This window comes from Hermetia illucens, chromosome 3 (genome assembly GCF_905115235.1).
Source record: "Hermetia illucens chromosome 3, iHerIll2.2.curated.20191125, whole genome shotgun sequence".
In the NCBI taxonomy this organism is placed as follows: Eukaryota; Metazoa; Arthropoda; class Insecta; order Diptera; family Stratiomyidae; genus Hermetia; species Hermetia illucens.
In genome coordinates this window covers 73599859-73620374 of record NC_051851.1, presented here as the reverse complement: position 1 = coordinate 73620374, position 20516 = coordinate 73599859, and the positions used below count along the sequence as shown (strand labels likewise).

The following is a 20516-nucleotide window of genomic DNA, read 5'->3' as shown; positions in this document are numbered from 1 at the left end:
GTGAATACTCTCACATAATATGGATATATTACGTGCTACGTACTAAGAAATACGCAAAACTTTTCGTACCTGAAGCGTCCAGCTTCCGGTTTCCCGACTTGTTTTAGGTAATACTTTCAAAATTCAGCCAAATTTTCCAACTTTTGAATTTTTTGCTTTGATCCTGATATAGTGAGTATGGTTGGGTAGGAAGTCTGATGATGGTAAGCGTTTGGTGATAGCTATCGCACCATACATATGTATTTAGGATAAAATTTATAAAGCTGGATTTCTCGCGAAAAAGTCACCACCATTGACTGACTGCGTCTTTCTTGTATGCTTCACTTTAGGTTTCCATAAATCTGACAACAAGCGTAATGATGTTAGAAAATCTTCCTAGAATCCTCTCGTTGGAACGAAACTACGGAGAACATATGCATGCCGTTGAATTGACTTCAAATCGGAATGAATGCTTCACCTTGGACCTATTGGGGATCGCTTCAAATATTTTCAGTTTTTCCTTAATCAATGTGATATGACAACGATATCAAATGAATAGGCAGATTATCACGACCAAAATCCGACGGCTCATAAACTTTTAATGACACAACATAAAGATCAAGTTGTAATTCTTTATTTGCACATGAAGACTGAGATTAATTCTGTTTATGCAAACAATGTTTAGATATAAATGTGTAGAGGCACCAGCAGATCATCGCTCATTCCAGTACTTCTCACTGTGCAGTTCTTAGCATTGCTCGCTGGGTGCCAAGCGGTTTCCGTTGGATAGTGTGATATTTAGTGTAGTCTAGGTTCCAACTAGAAGTTCACCGAATATTAGTTCCATTTAATCTAATCCAAAATGATTAGTGTAAACGTGTATTTGTGCATCCTTGCATTTGTGGTTTCCATGTCGTCCCAAACAGAATCCGCTGAAAATTCAACACTAATAGCAACTGCAATGGTTTGTCGGAATCGTGTCTCTTGGGTAGTCCGTGATGAATTGATACATTTTCATTTAAACAGGTAACTAGGCATGGTGACAGGGCTCCCACAGGGACCTACCCCAACGACCCTTACGCTTATTACACGTGGCCTTGGGGTATTGGCGAACCCACGCCGGTAAGATCAGGATAGTGTGATTATTGTTATATTATATTTAACTTAACTTCTGATTACAGAAAGGAGTACGACAGCTTTACAAGTCCGGAATGAAAAAAGCGGCCCGATATTCGAAACTTCTGAGCAATATTTACGATAACAACATCTTTTTCGGGCCGAGAAACGTTTACGTCAGGAGCAGTGCCGTAAACCGTTGTATTGTCAGTGCTCAGAGTTTGCTAGATGGTTTTCTACCATTTCTAAACAACCATATCACAATGGATATTCCAGAAAATAGTGAAGATCCAGTAAGTCCTTCAGAGCAATAACGCCTTTGATATTTTTATATTTGATCTTTATTATTAAAAAGATGCTAGCTTCCCCTGGAAAACCTTGTCCTAAATTCGAAGATGAATACCTTGATGATTTGCGCTTGGATGCTCCTGATGTCCTTGCATTGTCTGAAGATGGAAAATTCATAAAATATCTTGAAGCCCAGACGGGTACGGTAAGTTTCTTGATAGATTAAAGAATAACATAAAATTTATGAAAAAAAAATATTTCAGACGGTCCCTGACCTCTGGGATTATTTACTAATAGGAGACGCTCTATTTGTTCAACAAGATAATGGGTTAGCATTACCCCCTTGGGCTTCCGGCGTATTTCATCAATATATTAAACCACTTAATGACTTGGCGATGTTAAAGGCAACCTCTTCGAAGAAGCTACAAGTCAAAACAGGTGCCCTGTTAAACGACATAATAGAACGGCTGGATCGTTATGTTTACGGAAAATCTGGCCTTGATGATGTTCAAAATATCCTGATCTACTCCGGTCATGATGTAAATGTTCAGGGCCTTGCAATACTATTGGAGGTTAATAACCAGATTGGGACACGACCAGCTTATGCTGCTGTGATCAGTTTAGAACTTTACTATAATTCACGGATCAGGGAAGGGATCGAAGTAAAGGTAAGAGTTTTTGGAGTTATTGGAGAAACTTAGATTTACTTTTGGTTACTTTTTATTTGCAGATATTTTACTTCAGAGATGAAGCTGATGAAAATCCAATCAATATAGAAATACCAGCCTGTCCAGGGCCTTGTGGGTATGAAAAATTCAAAAGGCTGGTGAAGTCAAAACTTGTTACGAATTATGATGAAGTTTGTAGTAGTTGAAATGTGATCGCCTTGGTTTGAATAAATATGACAAATTTTTAAGCTAATGATATGGTATCTTCAGTTATTAAGGGGGAAGAAAGTAGTTTGATGAAACTGTGTGTGCAAAAGCTAACAACCTTTATGTGGCTTCCGCCCATCTAAATTCAACCAGAATTGGGATCGTTTAAATGATACTGGCCCATCCGCTCTAGTGTGGTCGCTTTCATCCTAATTATCTGGTCTGGATCTGGTCCTTTCTAAGCCTCCTGCTTTCATTGATGGCACCGATTCACTGTGTGTCTGTCAGTTTGCTGCTTTTTTCACAGAAGAGGTTACACCTATTGACAAAAAGTTTGGTGGAGAGGTGGGACTTGGACATCATTCTAACCAGAGTTTTAGGGGGTGCTCTAGCAAAAGGGGTATCCTGTTCAATACTTTTCCTAATAGGTGTTTGCTTTGATATCTGTTGTAAAAGGGGAAGTGCAGGGTACAGAATGTAGTCACCTATTTCAAGAGTTTATTTTCAGAAACCTCCCAGCCGAAAATAAATCGCAGTGCTTTCCACATATGTATTGTATCTAGGCTTCAAAATATTCCCCAACAAGCAAATTGTGGAGTTTAACTCGGAAAAGTTTATTAGGAGTTTTGTCATTATTAACAAAGTTTTCGATCTTCGACAGTAAAGTACGTGTTCTGAATTTTTGGTGACATTGTCAGCTGAACCGCTCAATTTAAACCTGCCCTTCCGGAAACTGAATGAGGGTCTTCCTTCGATGGTTTAAAGATTTATTTATTTTGATCTTCTTCTTTTCAATTCTTCCGAGCTTATATATTTGTAAAGATTACTATTTTTTGAATATACGATTGCAATCTATTGCTTTTCCTGATATTTCTGCAACTAATGCGGTAGATCTTACCACTTTGATTGTAAGTAACCTACCTGCTGTACTATTTTGCCCGGGGGCCTACTGGGGGTGAGCTTTCGTTTATTACTCTCCAAGAGATTTGATGCCCATTCGGAGGTGTCGACAGGGTTCTCAATGTGAGTAAGCAGACTTTTAATGGTGCTTTGTGATGGATTGTATCCGTTTTTTTTTTCGCGAGAATTAATAAAACATTACTATTGGTCACTTTCTTGGTCTTAACTGTGGCTCAGTGAGTACTTCAATCGGAAGGTAGAACACCATCAGATTGGCAAGAGAACACCACCGTTCAAAAATGGAAAAGAAAAGTAATCCGGCAGAGTATTCAAATTACGGTCTGGCCTGTCATGCTATCTCACTTCATGAAAATTATTTAACGCATTCGTGAAAACCGTATTCGCGACATCGTTCAAAGAAACCTGAATAAACTTGGGTTTTACGGTCAAGCAGTAGATTGCAGGACGGACTGATGCGGAACACAGTCTTCTGGAAGCAAACGTATCTGTCTCTGGCGTTGATGGTCGTTAGTGGGTGGTGGCAGCCATACCCTGTACGAGGTGATCCTACTATTAACAAAAGGCCACGGATCTAGACCGAGGAGTTGAAAAATACCTTCCTGAATTCAGGGTGTTAGGCTCAGGATTGACCTAAGTCTTCGGTATTAGAGCTAAGCAAGTAAGGAGCAGCCAGCAAAAGGGAAATGCTTCCAAGAGATCTAAACCTGAGCCTAAGAAAGGGGAAATCTTGAGGCGGCCAGGGGTGAAGGCAGCAGCCGAGTCCAGCTTTCGACTGGCCATACTGCAGAAAGTATATCCGGAGCAAATACTCACTAGGGAGGAGCAGGAAATAATTGTGAATCTCATCGTTATGAAAATGAAATGTTCACCGGTACACGGTATTTTGAGCAGATCTTATACTGGTAGATTGTACGGCGGCGGATACGCCGGGCTTCCTTAGAACCATTGTCCTTAAACTGCCAGGATGGAAGAGACAAACAAAATCGTTGACATGTGCTGGGGATGATATACCAGGGGCACATATGGTGATGGTCTACCTTACCAAAGCCGGAGCAATTGAGACCGGGAAGCTTCTTGGCCTCCTTCCATGGCGGAAGGCAATAGCATTCTGCCTGATACCCCAGAAATGGGCCGAAGGGGTAAAAAGCGGAATTGGAAACTAGCGAAACAGGTATCCTCGGAAGTTAGAGTAAGATGGGCAGCGAATCACGAAAATCACCCGGGGAAGGTGGCATTTTCCCAGAACAGAAATCATCCTAGGATCTCAACTAATTAGGGCAAGTAACAGCATAGCCTTGGGATATGTATCAAGGGTATGGAGACGGGCAAGAGTGGTCCTTATTCCGAAAGCGGGTTTTCACTCTAAATATTTCAGACGAATCTGCTTGATATCGAGCGTACTTAAAACGGTGGAGAAGGTCATAGACAACTATGTTAGAGCTAACGTTCTAATATGCTATCCCCAACATCCACGTCAATACACTCTGTATCGGCTGAAGGATGTATTAGGGTATTCAATAGAAACAAAGGAAATAGTACTGTGTGCCCTAATCCGCAAGGAAGTGGGAACCAACTGTGGCCTTTAGGTGAGCAACATGTTAAAGAATAAGCAAACAGAAGTACCAACAGATGCAAATTCTATTGTCATGAACACTACTCACCCCACGCCACACAAGGCGTGGAATTCCTAGGAGAACTAATAAACACTGAAATAAAGATGCAGGGCTACGCTGATGATTTTTTAATAAATGACATGATAACAAGGTTTCACTCAAATGTGAAAATTTGAAACGCGTTCGAGCAACAGGGCAAACTAGGAGAGCGTGGAATTGACATAAGGCTTAAACCAGCAACTGATTACCAAGTTCACTGACGGATTCCTTACGGCAGAGGGACTAGGCGCTGAAGTCATTGGTCCAAGGAAAAGATGTTTTGAACCAATGGGATAGCATACCAGCGTACTTCAGGCAGAAATATACGCTCTAGACAGAGTGCTTCCTTCAGCCTCGAAATGAACTATATGGGGGGTAAAACAATGTTATGTTATAAGGTACTTAGATCCTACTAGGTAAATTCTAAACTGTCATGGGAATGCTTTAACAAAGTGAATATACTCAGCTCGTTCAATAGGGTGTGGATACTCTGGGTTCCAAGCCAGATTGTCTTAGAAGGCGATGAGGTAGCGGCCGAGCTGGTTAGGAAAGCAGCAGCAGCACCACAATATGGGCCAGTGCCATTCTCGGTCCAGTTCGTACGCTGCGGACATTGTCTGCAGATTCTATGAGGAGGTTAAGATTTTTGGGAGGATATTTAATACCAAATGCCAGGTTAAAACACTTGGAGGTAGAGAACATAGTTAAGTTTCTGTCGGTTATAGATTTAAACGAAATACTATAGTTTATACGTATACTATAACCAGTAAAGGGGCACAACAATTCTTTTAGAACGCAGTGCGATATCCTTTGATGGTATTATTATATACCTGGGTTTGCAAAGTAGGTCGAGACATCTGGGGGAACACTTAATACCAGATGCAAAGCCGAAAGATCTGGAAGTAGAGAACATACTAAAGTTCCTGACGGTTATAGGCTTGCTTGAGATACTATGATTAATAGGTACACTATAACCAGTAAAAGGGCACAATAATTTTTTAAGGATGTGGCGCAGCAGGATTCGCGGCATTCGAAATTCACGCATTTTAGAACTCGCCACAGGAGTGGAGAGCCGGCGGTGAAAAAGTTTCGCTGGTTTCGAGACGGATGGATCGCATGGAGAAGAACCGGTCTCCCTGCTCCAGCCGTAGTGCGATGTGCAGGTAGTCTTTTCAAACCGATCCAACGGGACACACCTCTCTAGATTTTATCTCCGAAATAACCGTATATAAATATAATTAGAACTGTTATCAGTATTAATAAAAACAAAGCCGTTTAAAGTGTTCATTTTCATCAGAAATTGATATTGACTCATTCGCTTCTAGACAAACATCTACGTTTGTCTGGTTGGACAGAAAAAGGACGCGGTCCGACTTTCCTTTAACCGCATAATAGTCCCCAACTTAACTTTAGTTAGAGTTAGGCAAACGCTGAGGAAGGGCTTGAGAGTTTCTCCTTCCGATCATAAATTCGGATAACGTGAATTGTAGTTTATGCCGAGTCTAACAGCATGGCTCCATATAAAACGCTGTATTCCTTTATTCGCCAAAACGGTCCTCCGATTAGGTCTTGTTAAAGTAGGGTCAAATCCTCCTCGATTTGGCGTAGCTGGTGAGCCTTCGCTATATGGAGGCAGCGGTCGTTAAGTAGTGTGCGATGATTTCTCCCTTCTTGAAAAGTCCATTAGCCCGCTCTTTCCTGTTATGGTCCTATAACTAGGAACTTAGAGGAGGCAGAGCGTTTGTTTGTTCAGTGCCACCCTGAACTGCGTCATCAGCCTGAGAGTTTCACTGGCCGTTTGGCCAGTAAACTATTTTACGCTAGCAGTATCGACTATATCGGCGCGTCTTCTTGGAATACACTGACGAAGGTCGTACGACCGTCTCTACATGCCATTTTTGATTCTGCCAGAGAAGAAGACAGTGTCTTAACCTTGCAACACGTCGCCGGTTAAAACGGCCCGAATTCCTCGTGAAGCTCGTCTTGAGCGTAATCCGTTGGGGATTTATGGAGCTACCGAAGTATTTTATCTAGAATGTTACTATGGCCATAGGGTTTTGCTATCCAATATCTAGACTAACGTAGTTTGGCACTACACGCTGCAGTGTATTCAATATGAAGGTTCGTATGCAATCCACGCGCGTCCGTCTCCAGGATCGCGGTACGTATCTACGTATGCATCAAGCGGTATCCGGTCAGGGCCTGCCTTAGTAAGGAACTCCCAAACATCCCGGTTTTTTACCAAGGTCCATCAATTAAATAACCCTAAAAGCTATCTAGTGTTCTGACCTGCCCCATCGCTCCATCTAAATATTGCCCTTATTGACTTTCCGGGCTAGATCATCCTCATTCATGCGGAGTAAGTGACCTGTCCATCGCAACCTATTGAGCTGGATTTTGCCCGCAACCCGATGGTCATCGTATCGCTATTAGATTTTATCGTTATATAAACTAGGGAATCGTCCATCCTTTTGTAGGGCGCTAAAAATTCTTCTCTCGAACGCGGCTAATGGTTCACAATTTTTCTTGCTAAAAACACCAAGTCTCCGAAGAACACTTAAAGACTGGCAAGATTATTGTTCTGTACAGTAAGAGCTTTGACCCTATGGTGAGATGTTTCGGGCGGAACAGGGAAACAGTTTCTACAAAATGCAACAGGCTCTCTTGGCTACCAACAAGCGTGCGCGGATTTCATCCCCGTAGCTGTTATCAGTTGTGATTTTTGATCCTAGATAAGAGAAATTATCAACGGTCTCAAAGTTGTATTTTAATATCTTTATTGTTCTTATATGACTAGTGCTATTTGTTGTTGTTGTATATTTGGTCGCGTAGATCTCACGCCGCCTGTTCGATCTGGATGAAGGCAGTTTGTATATTTAAGGTTGTCCTCCTCATCATGTCGATAACGCCAGTAGAAATACAGCGCCGATAAATCTCTACAAGCTAAGACACAACCCTTTCCTGCTATTTCTGCAGCACAACTGACATTATTTTGTCTGGGCCCGGATATATATATGAGGAGAAACTGTTCAGCTGATTTTATCCTTTTGACTTGTTAAGAATGGTTGAGCTTTTATATTTCTTGTTTAAAATCTTACTGAATCTCTCACAATTACTGGTGCTACCGATGTTAGAGGTATAAATCGACCATCACTGGCAGCAGATGGTCGATTTATACCTCTTCAGGCAGTCTTTGTATTGCTGATAGATAGATAAGAAGGATCTCTGCTCAGACGCTTTCCAGCTCATTACCCAAGAAGTCCCATTGCCGGTTAGTACGGCAATCTCAAGGACTTCCTCGTAACTGCCACAGTTGACAGGAAGCTTTGATGTATTGCCCCTGTTACACACTGATAGGTTTATCTTAGCAAAACTCAACTCACTTCTTTCGTTGATTTCCGAGCTTGCCCGAAGCGTGTGCCTCGTATTAACAATCCAGTCTATCAATACGCTGGTCTTCTTCGTTGATGTTGTAGCTAGTGGAGCTGGTTTGTGGTGAGCCATGTAAGTTGAGGAAATATGTCCGTTTTCGCGAGGATACATCCTCTGTCCTGATCAGTGTCCCTTTTGTTGTGAAATAAAATGGAATATTTTCTTTGGGGTCCTTTGATGGTTAAGATTCCTTCGCTTCAGGACTCCTGTACTAACACGACGTCGCTCTTTTCCTCCGGGAGGAAGACCAAAAGATTAGTTGAAGTGCCTTTTGAGTTGAGAGAGCAGTTTTATTTGAACTACCCACAACATGATCTAATAGCTAAGGGGGTCATTAGTGTTTTCTGTGTGTCGATTTTTATATCTTCCAAGACTGGGTTCAGGTCACCGTCCGCGATTGGAACACTTTCAACTTTGCGTTCCTTATTCCGAACTGCGCTTTGTAGTCCGCCTTTTCCAGTGGGTCCATGAAGTTTCTATTTGTAGCCGTCTCTTGGGAATCTCGTCATATTGGATAATCTTGAGCTCTACGCCCTCTTAAGTGAAATCTCGGATGCCTTAGCAGAAAAGGCTTCAATTTTCTCCATGCCCGGACCCGAAGCAGGAATTGGGTGTCGGTAACATTGGCTGATGCTGCTATCAAAAATTGGGAACAAGCTTCCCATAATGGTTATGTGAGTGCCCCGCCTACGGAAGTATCAGACATCAGACTTTTGGTGCTGATGTGCTCCGGCATCACACCCACTAACGGAAATCCTGCGATACATAAAAGAATCCGGGATATTACGTTAGACAGGGGAATCGAGTACAATGGAACACTAAGATCTGAGTGCTCAGAGGTTTTGCCTCTCCCCACCTCAAACATACACGTACACACATCCTAGCGGAACTACCACCCACAAGCGCTACCGGCAAGTGACTACTAGCAACATCACTGCAAGATTTTACAGTACATGTTTCCACGGCTGTTGCTGGTTTGATTATTGAAGTAGTTGCATACCTTCCGAGCTCTTGTACGCTCTGCTCTTGCAGACGGTAAGTATTTGCTTCGGCTGGTTTCTTTGGTCATTGTTGTTGGACTCCTTGACATTTTTTGTGGTATTTATGGAGGTCCTTTTCATTCCGCTCTTCGAAAGTTTATTTTTCACAATCTTGCTCACAATGTGGATGGCCTTCTGGTACTGGTTCCAGTGGACTTTTCCTTTTTCGCAGGCTTCCGGTAGCCGACATTCTTGCCGGCCTTTATTCTTTGGGTACCCCCGGTGGCAACTGTTTTGGGGTAGGAGTACTGTGGCTGACACTTGCTGCGTCCAGTTCTATGTCGATGGTTGCCCGGATAGAAACCGCTGGTCCGTCTGGCGGCTCGCTCTCGAAGGTTGCTGCTGTTGGTTTCAGTACAGCCATAAGTTATAGAAAACTGCCCACTCATTCACCACTAGTGACGTGAATTTTATGTATCCCATATCTGATTTTTTTGTCTAATAAATGAAAGAATGGTGCTGAATTCAGGAACGAAAATAACAAGTTTTGAATACCCAGTTTACTAGTTCTTCCTCGAAAAGCAAAATTCAAATCTATGCATTCTCTAAAGATATGTAAATCTGTCGTCACAAAATTTCCCGCATCGAATTATAGATACATAATATTAGAGCCGTCATGGCTCAGATGAACACGTTACACATTAAAATATTCATAAGCATCTAAATACAATTACAGATATTATTCCGTGTTATGCAATTATGTATATTCGTAACTTAATACTTTCAATTAGTTTTTTATTTAAAAATTGACCTTCACCTTTCGATTACAACAACTAATAATTAATAGCGCAGACTAGTTCCCGCTAAGTACAACTACCCCATGTATCTAAACGAACTAATTTAAATTTTCGTGGTCAATTTTCCAGTTCGAAATTCTAACTTATTCTTAATGCTTCATTTAATCTGAGTCGAATGTTGCGATAAATCTAACGTTAGGTATTCGCGAATTAAGTATGTACATATATGAAGGAATGTGGAAAGGTGTATAACTGGTTTGCGTTCAATTCAGGTCGAATTGAAACCATGGAACTGATCTAGATGAAGCAGGGACTATTTTTCCAATAAAGGTTTAGGTTTCATAGAGCATCGTGTGAATATTAACGCGAGTTTCTTAGTTACAAGTGTCAATATATATGTGTATAGTGTTTCGTGCAAAATTGGTACCTTTTAACACAACATTTAGTTACTTTTCAAATATTAAGACAATCGGGTAACTTCCCCAGAAGTTGAACGACATCCGTGAATTATTTATGCATACGTTCTCTAAGGTCAAGAATGGCCTAAGTAGCTCTTAGCTGGTAGTCGAAACCGGGAACATGCAAATTTGGTTAATCAGAGACCAGTAACCTGAAACTGAGCCATTTGATTAGTTTTTGTTGATGTTTTTCGTGCTAAATTCACATTTTCGATTAATAATTTAAATTTGTGAAGGTGGTTTTAGGTCACTCTAAATTAATGTGTCTACAGTAACTGGTTTGATCAATGGTAGAACTCTTTTTACTCCATGACGAAATACTACGGATCATTATTTTACAGATTTTATTAGTTCCAAGATGCAGAAACTCGAATCATAACGTCTTGGATATTCGCCTTAGTTGGTTGGAAAGGTTACTGCGATTACTACTTTTAGGTCGGGATAAAAACTTTTTTTGTGCCAAAGTGAGTTCCGAATCAAATAGTTTAGTTTTATTGTTGAAAATGCGTTCAGTGGGATTGTTTATAGTTTTAATAGTATCTTGCTTTCAATACGGTCTCGCTGAAGGGGTTGTAAAGGGAGTTGCGTTGGTAAGTGTTTAAGCTCCAAGTGTGGTTCATTGGGCGACTTTCATTCTTATTTCTATGCAGCTCTTTCGACACGGTGACCGTGCTCCACTTGCATCGTATCCCGAGGATCCATATGCTAATTATTCATGGCCCGGAGGTTTCGGAGCCTTATCACCGGTAAATATGTATTTAAAAATATTTTAAATGAGTTCGAGTTCATATAGGAATATATTCATTTGAATTGGGAAAAAAATTGTACCATAATTTATAGATGCTAGTTGTGGTTTTGATCATAACAAAAGCAGTATGATCGCAAATGGGCGCTAGATGCCTTTTGTACCTTATCATATAAGTCAGTTCCTCTTTTGTGAAACATAGGGAATTATCGTCATTATTTATTTTTAACCACACTGTGTTTCAGTTTTATTATCTTCTGTCATCAGTGTCATGGTTTAGAAAAATCGATTTTTTCCGATTTTAAAAATATAACATATTGTAACTGTATTGTCAAAATCTCAGATTGAAATTCAAAATATTTTTAATAAAGTTACAGCGTAAAGAATGGGGCGCGCTATAATAGGTATAGAAATGGAAATTAGCTGGCAGCAGCTGCTCCTGCCGTCTAAGGTCTAGGTATTATGTAAAAATTCATACTGTAAGAGAATAAGAATTTAACACACTGTCATCATCATCAACGGCGCAACAACCGGTATCCGGTCTTGGCCTGCCTTAATAAGGAACTTCAGACATCCCGGTTTTGCGCCGAGGTCCACCATTTCGATATCCCTAGAAGCTGTCTGGCGTCCTGACCTACGCCATCGCTCCATCTTAGGCAGGGTGTGCCTCGTCTTTTTTTCTCTACCATAGATATTGCCCTTATAGACTTCCCGGGCTGGGTCATCCTCATCCATACGGATTAAGTGACCATAACCTCTTGAGCCGAATTTTATCCACAACCTGACGGTCATGGTATCGTTCATAGATTTCATCGTTATGTAGGCTACGGAATCGTCCATCCTCATGTAGGGGGCCAAAAATTCTTCGGAGGATTCTTCTCGCGAACGGGGCCAACAGTTCGCAATTTTTCTTGCCAAGAAACCAAGTCTCCGAGGAATACATGAGGACTGGCAAGATCATTGTCTTGAACAGTAAGAGCTTTGACCTTATCGTGAGACGTTTCGAGCAGAACAGTTTTTATAAGAACCTTGGGCGGATTTCATCATCGTAGCTTTTATCGGTTGTGATTTTCGACCCTAGATAGGAGAAATTATCAACGGTCTCAAAGTTGTATTCTCCTATCCTTATTCTTCCTGTTTGACCAGTGCGGTTTGATGTTATTGGTTGGTTGGTTTTCGGTGCTGACGTTGCCACCATATACTTTGTCTTGCCTTCATTGATGTGCAGCTCAAGATCTCGCCCCGATTACCGCCTGCTCTATCTGGATGAAGGCAGTTTGTACGTCTCGGGTCGTTCTTCCCATGATGTCGATATCGTCAGCATAGGCCAGTAGTTGGGTGGACTTAAAGAGGATTGTACCTCTTGCATTTCCCTCAGCATTACGGATCACTTTCACGAGGGCCAGGTTAAAGAGGACGTATAATAGGGCATCCCTGTCTTAGACCGTTGTTGATGTCGAATGGTGTTGAGAGTGATCCTGCTGCTTTTATCTGGCCTCGCATATTGGTCACGGTCAGCCTAGTCAGTCTTATCAATTTCGTCGGGATACCGAATTCTCTCAAGGTCGTGTAAAGTTTTACCCTGGCTATGCTACTATAGGCGGCTTTAAAGTCGATGAATAGATGGTGCAACTGTTGTCCATATTCCAACAGTTTTTCCATCGCTTGCCGCAGAGAGAAAATCTGATCTATTGCTGATTTGCCTGTAGTGAAGCCTCTTTGGTATGGGCCAATGATGTTCTGGGCCTAGCTAGATAGCGGAGAATATCCTATAGATGATACTCACCAACGTGATACCTCTATAATTGCTGCACTGTGGGATATCTTCCCTTTTATGTATGAGACAGATAATGCCTCTTTGCCAATCGTCAGGCATTGATGAACCACTTGATGTAACTTTCCTCCCTTTTTCCGTCTGTGAAGTCGCTTCTCTTTCTATGGAGTTCGTGATAAGTCTCTGCGCGTGCCCGCGTTCTTTGAGAATTGAACATTACTCGGTATGTAGCATTCTTCCGTTCCGTGGTCAGCTTACATTCATTGTCAAACCAGTTGTTCCGATTTTTTTTGCGGCTGGGGCCAAGTATCTTTGTGGCCGTATCAATGATAACGTTCTTCAGGTGGTTGTGAAGATCATTTGTTGATGCTTCATTGCCAGGACCTCTGTTGACTGCAGTTATTGCGGCATCCATTTCCCTCTTATAGGTGTCGCGGAGGGCTGTGTTGTGGATGGCTTCTGTATTCACTCTCACTTGATTGTCAGAGGGGATTGTAAGTGGTGTCGTAATTCGAGCTCGGAGCACCATGCCAACGAGATAGTGATCCGAGTCTATATTGGCCCCCCTATATGTTCTGACATTCATCAAGGCTGAGAGGTGGCGGCGTTCGATCAACACGTGGTCAATTTGGTTGAAAGTGGTCCCGTCTGGAGAAGCCCACGTATGTTTGTGAACCATCTTCCGCGCAAACTAGGTACTTCCAACAACCCTTTCGTGTGATACTGCTAACTGGATAATGCGCAATCCGTTATCATTAGTATCCCTATGTAAGTTATGGGAGCCAACGTATCGCCTGAATACGGGCTCCGTCCCTACTTGACTGTTGAAATCTGCAAGTATGATTTTGATATCATATATGGGGCAGGCTTCGAGGGTCCGCTCAACTGCCTAGTAGGAGGTATCCTTCTCCGACTCTGCAGTCTCCTCTGCAGGGGCGTGAACGTTAATGAGGCTTATATTTCTAAACTTGCCACGCAAACGCAGAGTGCATAGCCTTTCGATAACAGCAGGTTTTATTTTTTGGCGGACTAAGAAACCTACTCCGAGCACATGGTTTACTGGATGGCCGCTGTAATATAGGGTGTAGCGGCTCTTCTCCAGGAAACCGGTCCCTGTCCATCGCATCTCTTGTAACGCTGTTATATCAGCTCTATATTGGGACAGGGTATCGGCTAGCTGCTCATCAGCTTCATCTCTGTACAGGGAGCGCACGTTCCATGAGAAAATGCGCAAATCGTTAATCCGTTGTCGTGTCCGGGTCGGTCGTTTTAAAGTCCATCCTGTCCGAGGCTCCTTTCGTGGCTCCGTAACATCGGTTTTCCGTGTAGGGTTGTCAGCTCTACCCAACCCCCAACCTGGAGGAGCAGTTGGTGCAGTTTGTCCCGCTTTTAGGCACGGGAGACTCGCCATTCTCCTTCTCCGTCTGCAGCTTTTCGTTACGAAAGAGCTCCCAGTGGTCACCACGTGGAGGTGGAGATAGGGTTTGGCAGTAAAGCTGTTGGTGTTGGTTCAGCAGGCATTTCCCAGGTTTTATGCTCCATCATGGGTACCAGTCCACGTTTCGCCCTGGGACCTATACTACCTTTTGACCACCCCACCCCACCTTATCATTCAGCTTGTCCTTAAATACCTAAATCGAGACCTTAATTGCTAGTTAATTTTGTTACTTAATTAATCCGAAAAGCCAGCTGTTGAGGTTCCTAAATCACTCTCTTGTGGATGATGAAACTCTCTAATGCGTTCAATTTGCGAAAGTCATTAACCTCCTTAATTGCCCTTAGATTATCCTCCGGTATTATATGTTTCTCCTCGATGATGTGTCTGGCTATTAATGATTTGAGAGCATGGGTTGGTCTACTTTTTGCTTTCGTCAGATTTGCTTCCCTTATATTGTATGGTCGTTGAACCTCTTCTAGTTTGCCCTATATATGATTTTTCACAATCTGTGCAGGTTATCTGGTACATTTTCCACTTTTCTCGCTATCTTCCTTGGGGTTCTTGACGCTTCGTAATCCTGTCCTCTGGTCTGCTGGTAGATATCACCTCGATGTCACGTTTTCCTAGGATGTTTTTCACTTGGTTGTTAATTTGGGAATGGATGATAGGAACTCGGCGATTTTTAGATGGTCCCGCTTGTGAAGAAAGTATCGTGTGGTTATGCGTCGTCTTTAACCTGGCCCTGGAGAAAGTGATCCGTGATGCTGAGGTAAATGCAATAGGTACGATCCTCTTTGAGTCCACCCAATTACTGGCCTATGCTGACGATATCGACATCATGGGAAGAACGACCCGGGACGTACAAACTGCCTTCATCCAGATAGAGCAGGCGGTAATCGGGGCGAGATCTTGGGCTTCACATCAATGAAGGCAACATAAAACATATGGTGGCAACGTCAGCACCGACGATGAACCACCCAACCAATAACATCAAACCGCAGTGGTCAAACAGGAAGAATAAGGATAGGAGAATACAACTTTGAGACCGTTGACAATTTCTGCTATCTAGGGTCGAAAATTACAAACGATAACAGCTACGATGATGAAATCCGTGCACGGTTGTTGTCAGCCAACAGAGGCTATTTCAGCTTACAAAAACTGTTCCGCTCGAAACGTCTCACCATAGGGTCAAGGCTCTTACTGTAGAAGACTATGATCTTGCCGGTCCTCATGTATTCCTCGGAGACTTGGGTTCTTAGCAAGAACAATTACGAACTCTTGGCCGCGTCCGAGAAAAGACTCCTCCGAAGAATTTTTGGCCCCCTACATGAGGATGGACGATTCCGTAGCCTACATAACGACGAAATCTATGAGCGATACCATGACGTGAGGTTGTGGATAAAATCCGCCTCAATAGGTTACGGTGGGCGGGTCACTTAATCCGTATGGATGAGGATGATTCAGCCCGGAAATTCTATAAGGGCAATATCTATGGTAGAAAAAGAAGACGAGGCAAACCCTGCCTGAGATGGAGCGATGGCGTAGGTCAGGATGCCAGATAGCTTTTAGGGATATCGAATTGGTGGACCTCGGTGCAAGTCCGGGATGTCTGGAGTTCCTTTTTAAGGCAGGCCTAGACCGGTTACCGGTTGTTGCGCCGTTGTTGATGATGAAGGTCAAAATATTAATAAATAAATGGTGAAAACGTCGTATCTGTATTTTTATCCAGTTCTTCACAAAAAAATTCTAGAGAAGCGAAAAGAACGGCCATCGCACGGGATGACCCCCTTAAGTATGGTAGTTCTAGTGTTTTAGTGTGTCAATTATTGTATTGTGCGCATTCAAAACTACCATATTTGAGTGTCATTTGAAAGCTAATATAATGGGGCAGTTTTTGTTAACTTTGTATGTTTAAAGTACCGTTACAATAATGCACATTGAAATTTAAAAAATCTGATGTTGAAACTTCTCTAATATTTCTTCGACTGCAACCTTTGCAATTGCAAAAATATCCATTTATAAGAAATTTTATGTAGTTTCCGAAAATGGTGCCAAATCTGGGATTAAATTATTGAAGGAATAAGAAATTGTGATTTTGTTGGTAAGATCAAGTTGTTTGACTCTATTCACGAAAAACGGTATAACGGTTGAAGATAGAGTACCTATTTCCTGGACAAATTTTCCTCAAACACTATTGGTATTATTCATCATTAAAATTTATACCATGACAAACTCATCGTCTTCCCGAAAATTGTTCATAAAAAATTAACAAAACCTTTCATACTTGAGGCGCTGAGCGTTCGGTTTCTGACTTGTTTTAGTTATTTGTATATCAGTATCAATGATTCGAGGTAGAACAGGAGGACTATATACAGGAGGAGCAAATCTAGCCGCAAAGGAGCACGGAATCTTATTGTATACCTTTCGGGTAGGGGTGAGGCAAATAAGTGGTCCGTGACACATGTGGTTAATGTGGTTTTCTTGAACGACGTGGGTGCACACAAATGCAGTGCATCACATACACCGCATTAACACCAGCCCTTATGAGTGGAATTTTTGTCACCCAACTCCCACCGCCATCAATTTTATAGAATGCGCTGGAAATTGCAGTCTTTCTGAGGTTGATATATATATATATATAGCATGTATGATTATGCTAAGATATGTCTGGGCACGGAATGAAGTGGAACTAATCAGATGGATGTATGTACTTTACGTTTACTATAATGAGCAATGTCAGTTTGTTCAGGATGAGCATAATAATTATGTCTTTAGTATGTACATATGTATGTATGTCTCAGAATTTGGAAATATATCAAGGAATATTTTGAATTTGTAGCTATATACGAATGGAAAAAAATGTATAGAAAGCTTCTCACATAGGGTTAAACGACACCTTTCAAATATTCAGCTTCCGGTATTCCGTTTCATTTAGTATTGCGTGATGCGTTCGGCGTGTTTGTATTGACAGACTTGCTGCCTTCTTCAGCGAAATCCTGAAGAAGGGCTGAAGAAGGCAGCAAGTAGCTGCCAAGATATATGTCTACGAAAATCATTGACAACAAGTCAGGAAACCGGATGCTAGACGCTTCAGGTATGAAAGGTTTTGTGCATTTCTTTTAGAAAGAGATTTGAGGGTGTATTTGTCCCATTAGTACGTAGCACGCAATATATGCATATCATATGTGAGAGTATCCACCTTCAAGCGATATTGACATTCAAAGTCTTGAATTTACACAGAAGCGACAGCTGACCTATTATAACTTTGCTAGTAACAGTGGGATATTCACCAGGAAAATGCGTGTGACGGACAGACAGGCGGATAGTAAACCGATTTGAATAAGGCTTTGTTTTCCAGAATCTGTTTATTTGTTCGGACATTGTTTCATTTATTTTACTGCTCTCTACCTGTCCCCTCTGAAGTCTTTCCTATGATTTCGAGCTCATTCACCATATCTGGTGAAGTGGTTGATCCACGATCCAACCAACGAAAATATTCGTATTGAAAAAACAAACACTGAAATGAAGGGTATTGAATTCACATGTCACTTTCTGTCCTCATCAGTATAATCTGACCACCAGCGTTCATTCATTAAAGCTTCGGTTTAACTGCTAATTTTTGTATTGGGATAACGTTTTTCAAAGGTCTGCGTATAGTTCCTTAACAATTCCCTTATTTTAATTTCCAGAAAGGCGCCGAACAGGCTATGACTTCGGGAGCTTTGAAAGCAGAACGATATGCTGACCTCAAAGCAGGCGATCACTTTGATAGGAAGAAAATATATCTTCAAAGTAGTAACATAAAGCGATGTGTCGAGAGTGCTGAGAAATTTTTGAGTGGGTTTTTAGAATCTGAAGAATTCCCACATGATTTAATCCACGTTTTGTCTGAATCTGAGGATGAGGTACAAATTTGAAGGTAAAACTATGCGAAAATTTACAAGGTTTACTGAGCTAACTGTTTTGTAGATGCTGACTATTCGCGGGAAGCCATGTCCAAAATATGACTGGATATTCAAAAAGCCATTTAGGGCCGATGATCCTGAAATAGTTGATGTAATCGGTGAGGATAGATACCTGCTCTCATTTTTATCAGAGAATACTGGACTGGTAGGTGTTTGCAATATACATGTAATGCCTTTCTGATCTATTACTTATCAGCTAATCTATTTGACTGTTTGATCAACTAGTTTCGATATAAATATGTTTTCTCTTTTAGGACGTTACCAATCTACGAAGATATTTCCATCTAAGCGACACTTTCAAGGTACAATTAGACAATGGATTTGATATACCCGATTGGGCTGACGGTATCTATGAATCCCACATAAAAAGGCTAGGAGATGTCATCTTCACTAAATGGACCAAATCGGCGCGAATGCAAATACGAAGTGGTCGTCTCCTGGAGGATATCCTTCGCAGGCTAGATGAGTTTACTAACAAAACATCCGATGAAAATATTCTGCTGTATTCAGCCCATGACTTAACCTTGGCGGCTTTGATGGTCCGTTTGGGCATAGTCGACCAGACTTCTGATGTCCCTGACTATTTGGCCACGTTAGCTGTCGAACTTCATGATAACGAAGAACTGGTAGACGATTTGGAAATTCAGGTTGGTTCCTAGTATTTTCTTCATTAGAAAGAAGGTAATGATTTCTTTTCTTTGTAGTTATTTTACTTCAAAGATACTCATGACGATGACCCTGTGCTCATTTCGATTCCTGATTGTGAAGAGCCCTGTCCATTTAAAAAATTTAAGTCACTTATGCGACCAAAAGTTGTTATAGATTACGATGCTGAATGTAGAAATAAAGCACAAAATATACTGTAGAATGAAACTTTTGAATTTATAGTGTTAAATGGTGTGTGAAAGCAGCTCATATTAAGACAAAGATGTGAAACTTTGCACTACACGAAATAAATGGAATTAACCGGCTGCATACAAAATTAGCATTCTTCCACCTGATCTCAAATTTAATTTAGTTTATTCTTGCATTTCTAATATATATTTCTGTGTCAAATTTTGTTGGCGTGACTGATTTTCCAGACAATCTAAAATATTGCTAAGGGCGAGTATTGTCAACCTTGTGGATAAAGCTACCAATGGGTATTGAAAATAAAATGAAGCAAGTCCAAAACCGAATGTTCGGCGCTTCAAGTATGAACTGTCTGAAAGGGAATTCTCACCTTTCACCAAATTGCATATCAAGATGAGTAGCCGTTACTGTGGAAGTGAGTGGGACAGACAGACAGACAGATATAAAGACAGTAAAACGCTAGGTCTGGATGACATACCGAATAAGGTCCTCAAATTTGCGTGAAATGTATACCGGATATCTTTGCGGAGTTGTTCGAAGCGAAGGGATCTTTCGTGCGTCAAGGAAGCGGCAGAAGCTAGTACTGCTGCCTAAGGCTGGTAAACCTTCAGGTGAACTATCCTTCGGTAGACCCATATGTCTTTTACACTCTACACGAAAAATGTTGAAGCGGGTAATTTACATACAATAGATTACTCCTGGTTGTCAAGAGCCAAGGAACCTTTTCAGATGGGTCCCATGAAGTCAGACCAACCAATAATGTCATCAAGATGGTTTGTAGCTCGGCCGAAAATGCAATTCATACAAGGGGTTATACTGGAAAATACTACGTGGTTTTAACCCTAATCGTGCGGAATGCATTCAATTCGGCTAATTAGAACCTTATACAAAAGTCTCTGCCGGCGTTTGGTGTTTTTACCTATTATCTATTAGTTCCTTGCTGCTATTATCGATAACTACTTGCAAGAATGGACACTCGGGTGTGACATTGATGATGGATCCAAGGAGTACACTGTCCGCGAGTGTTCAACAGGGCTCCGTACTGGGCTGTGGAATACCATATACAATGATGTACTTCACAGTCTGGTTCCCGGGGAGACCACAGTGGTGGGTTACGCCGACGACGTAACACTGGTTGAGTTCGGAAAGCCTCCCAAAGTTGTTGAGTTATAGTTATGCGAGGCAATCAGCGCTGTTAAGGGTTGTTTACAGAGAGCTCGACTGGCATTTGCGGAGGAAAAGAC

The 20516-nt window shown here is 41.6% G+C and overlaps 1 protein-coding gene across 1 annotated transcript; it reads left to right on the top strand.

Moving 5' to 3' along the window:
- Nucleotides 1-687: 687 nt before the first annotated feature.
- LOC119652043 lies at nucleotides 688-19301 on the top strand. The gene is made up of 12 exons (XM_038055979.1): nucleotides 688-943; nucleotides 1006-1101; nucleotides 1161-1388; nucleotides 1451-1588; nucleotides 1647-2051; nucleotides 2114-2254; nucleotides 10789-11088; nucleotides 11149-11244; nucleotides 18145-18360; nucleotides 18425-18565; nucleotides 18675-19067; nucleotides 19125-19301. The coding sequence occupies exons 1-12, from the start codon at nucleotides 842-844 to the stop codon at nucleotides 19284-19286; spliced, it is 2418 nt and encodes an 805-aa protein (XP_037911907.1). The 5' UTR covers nucleotides 688-841; the 3' UTR covers nucleotides 19287-19301.
- Nucleotides 19302-20516: the final 1215 nt, after the last annotated feature.

Excerpts from the sequence above, each read along its gene's own strand:
- LOC119652043 (XM_038055979.1), top strand. The coding sequence starts at position 842 with ATGATTAGTGTAAACGTGTATTTGTGCATCCTTGCATTTGTGGTTTCC. Across the intron at positions 2,052-2,113 it reads GGGAAGGGATCGAAGTAAAG|ATATTTTACTTCAGAGATGA; the intron begins GTAAGAGTTTTT and ends TTTTATTTGCAG. Across the intron at positions 18,566-18,674 it reads TATCAGAGAATACTGGACTG|GACGTTACCAATCTACGAAG; the intron begins GTAGGTGTTTGC and ends TTTCTCTTTTAG.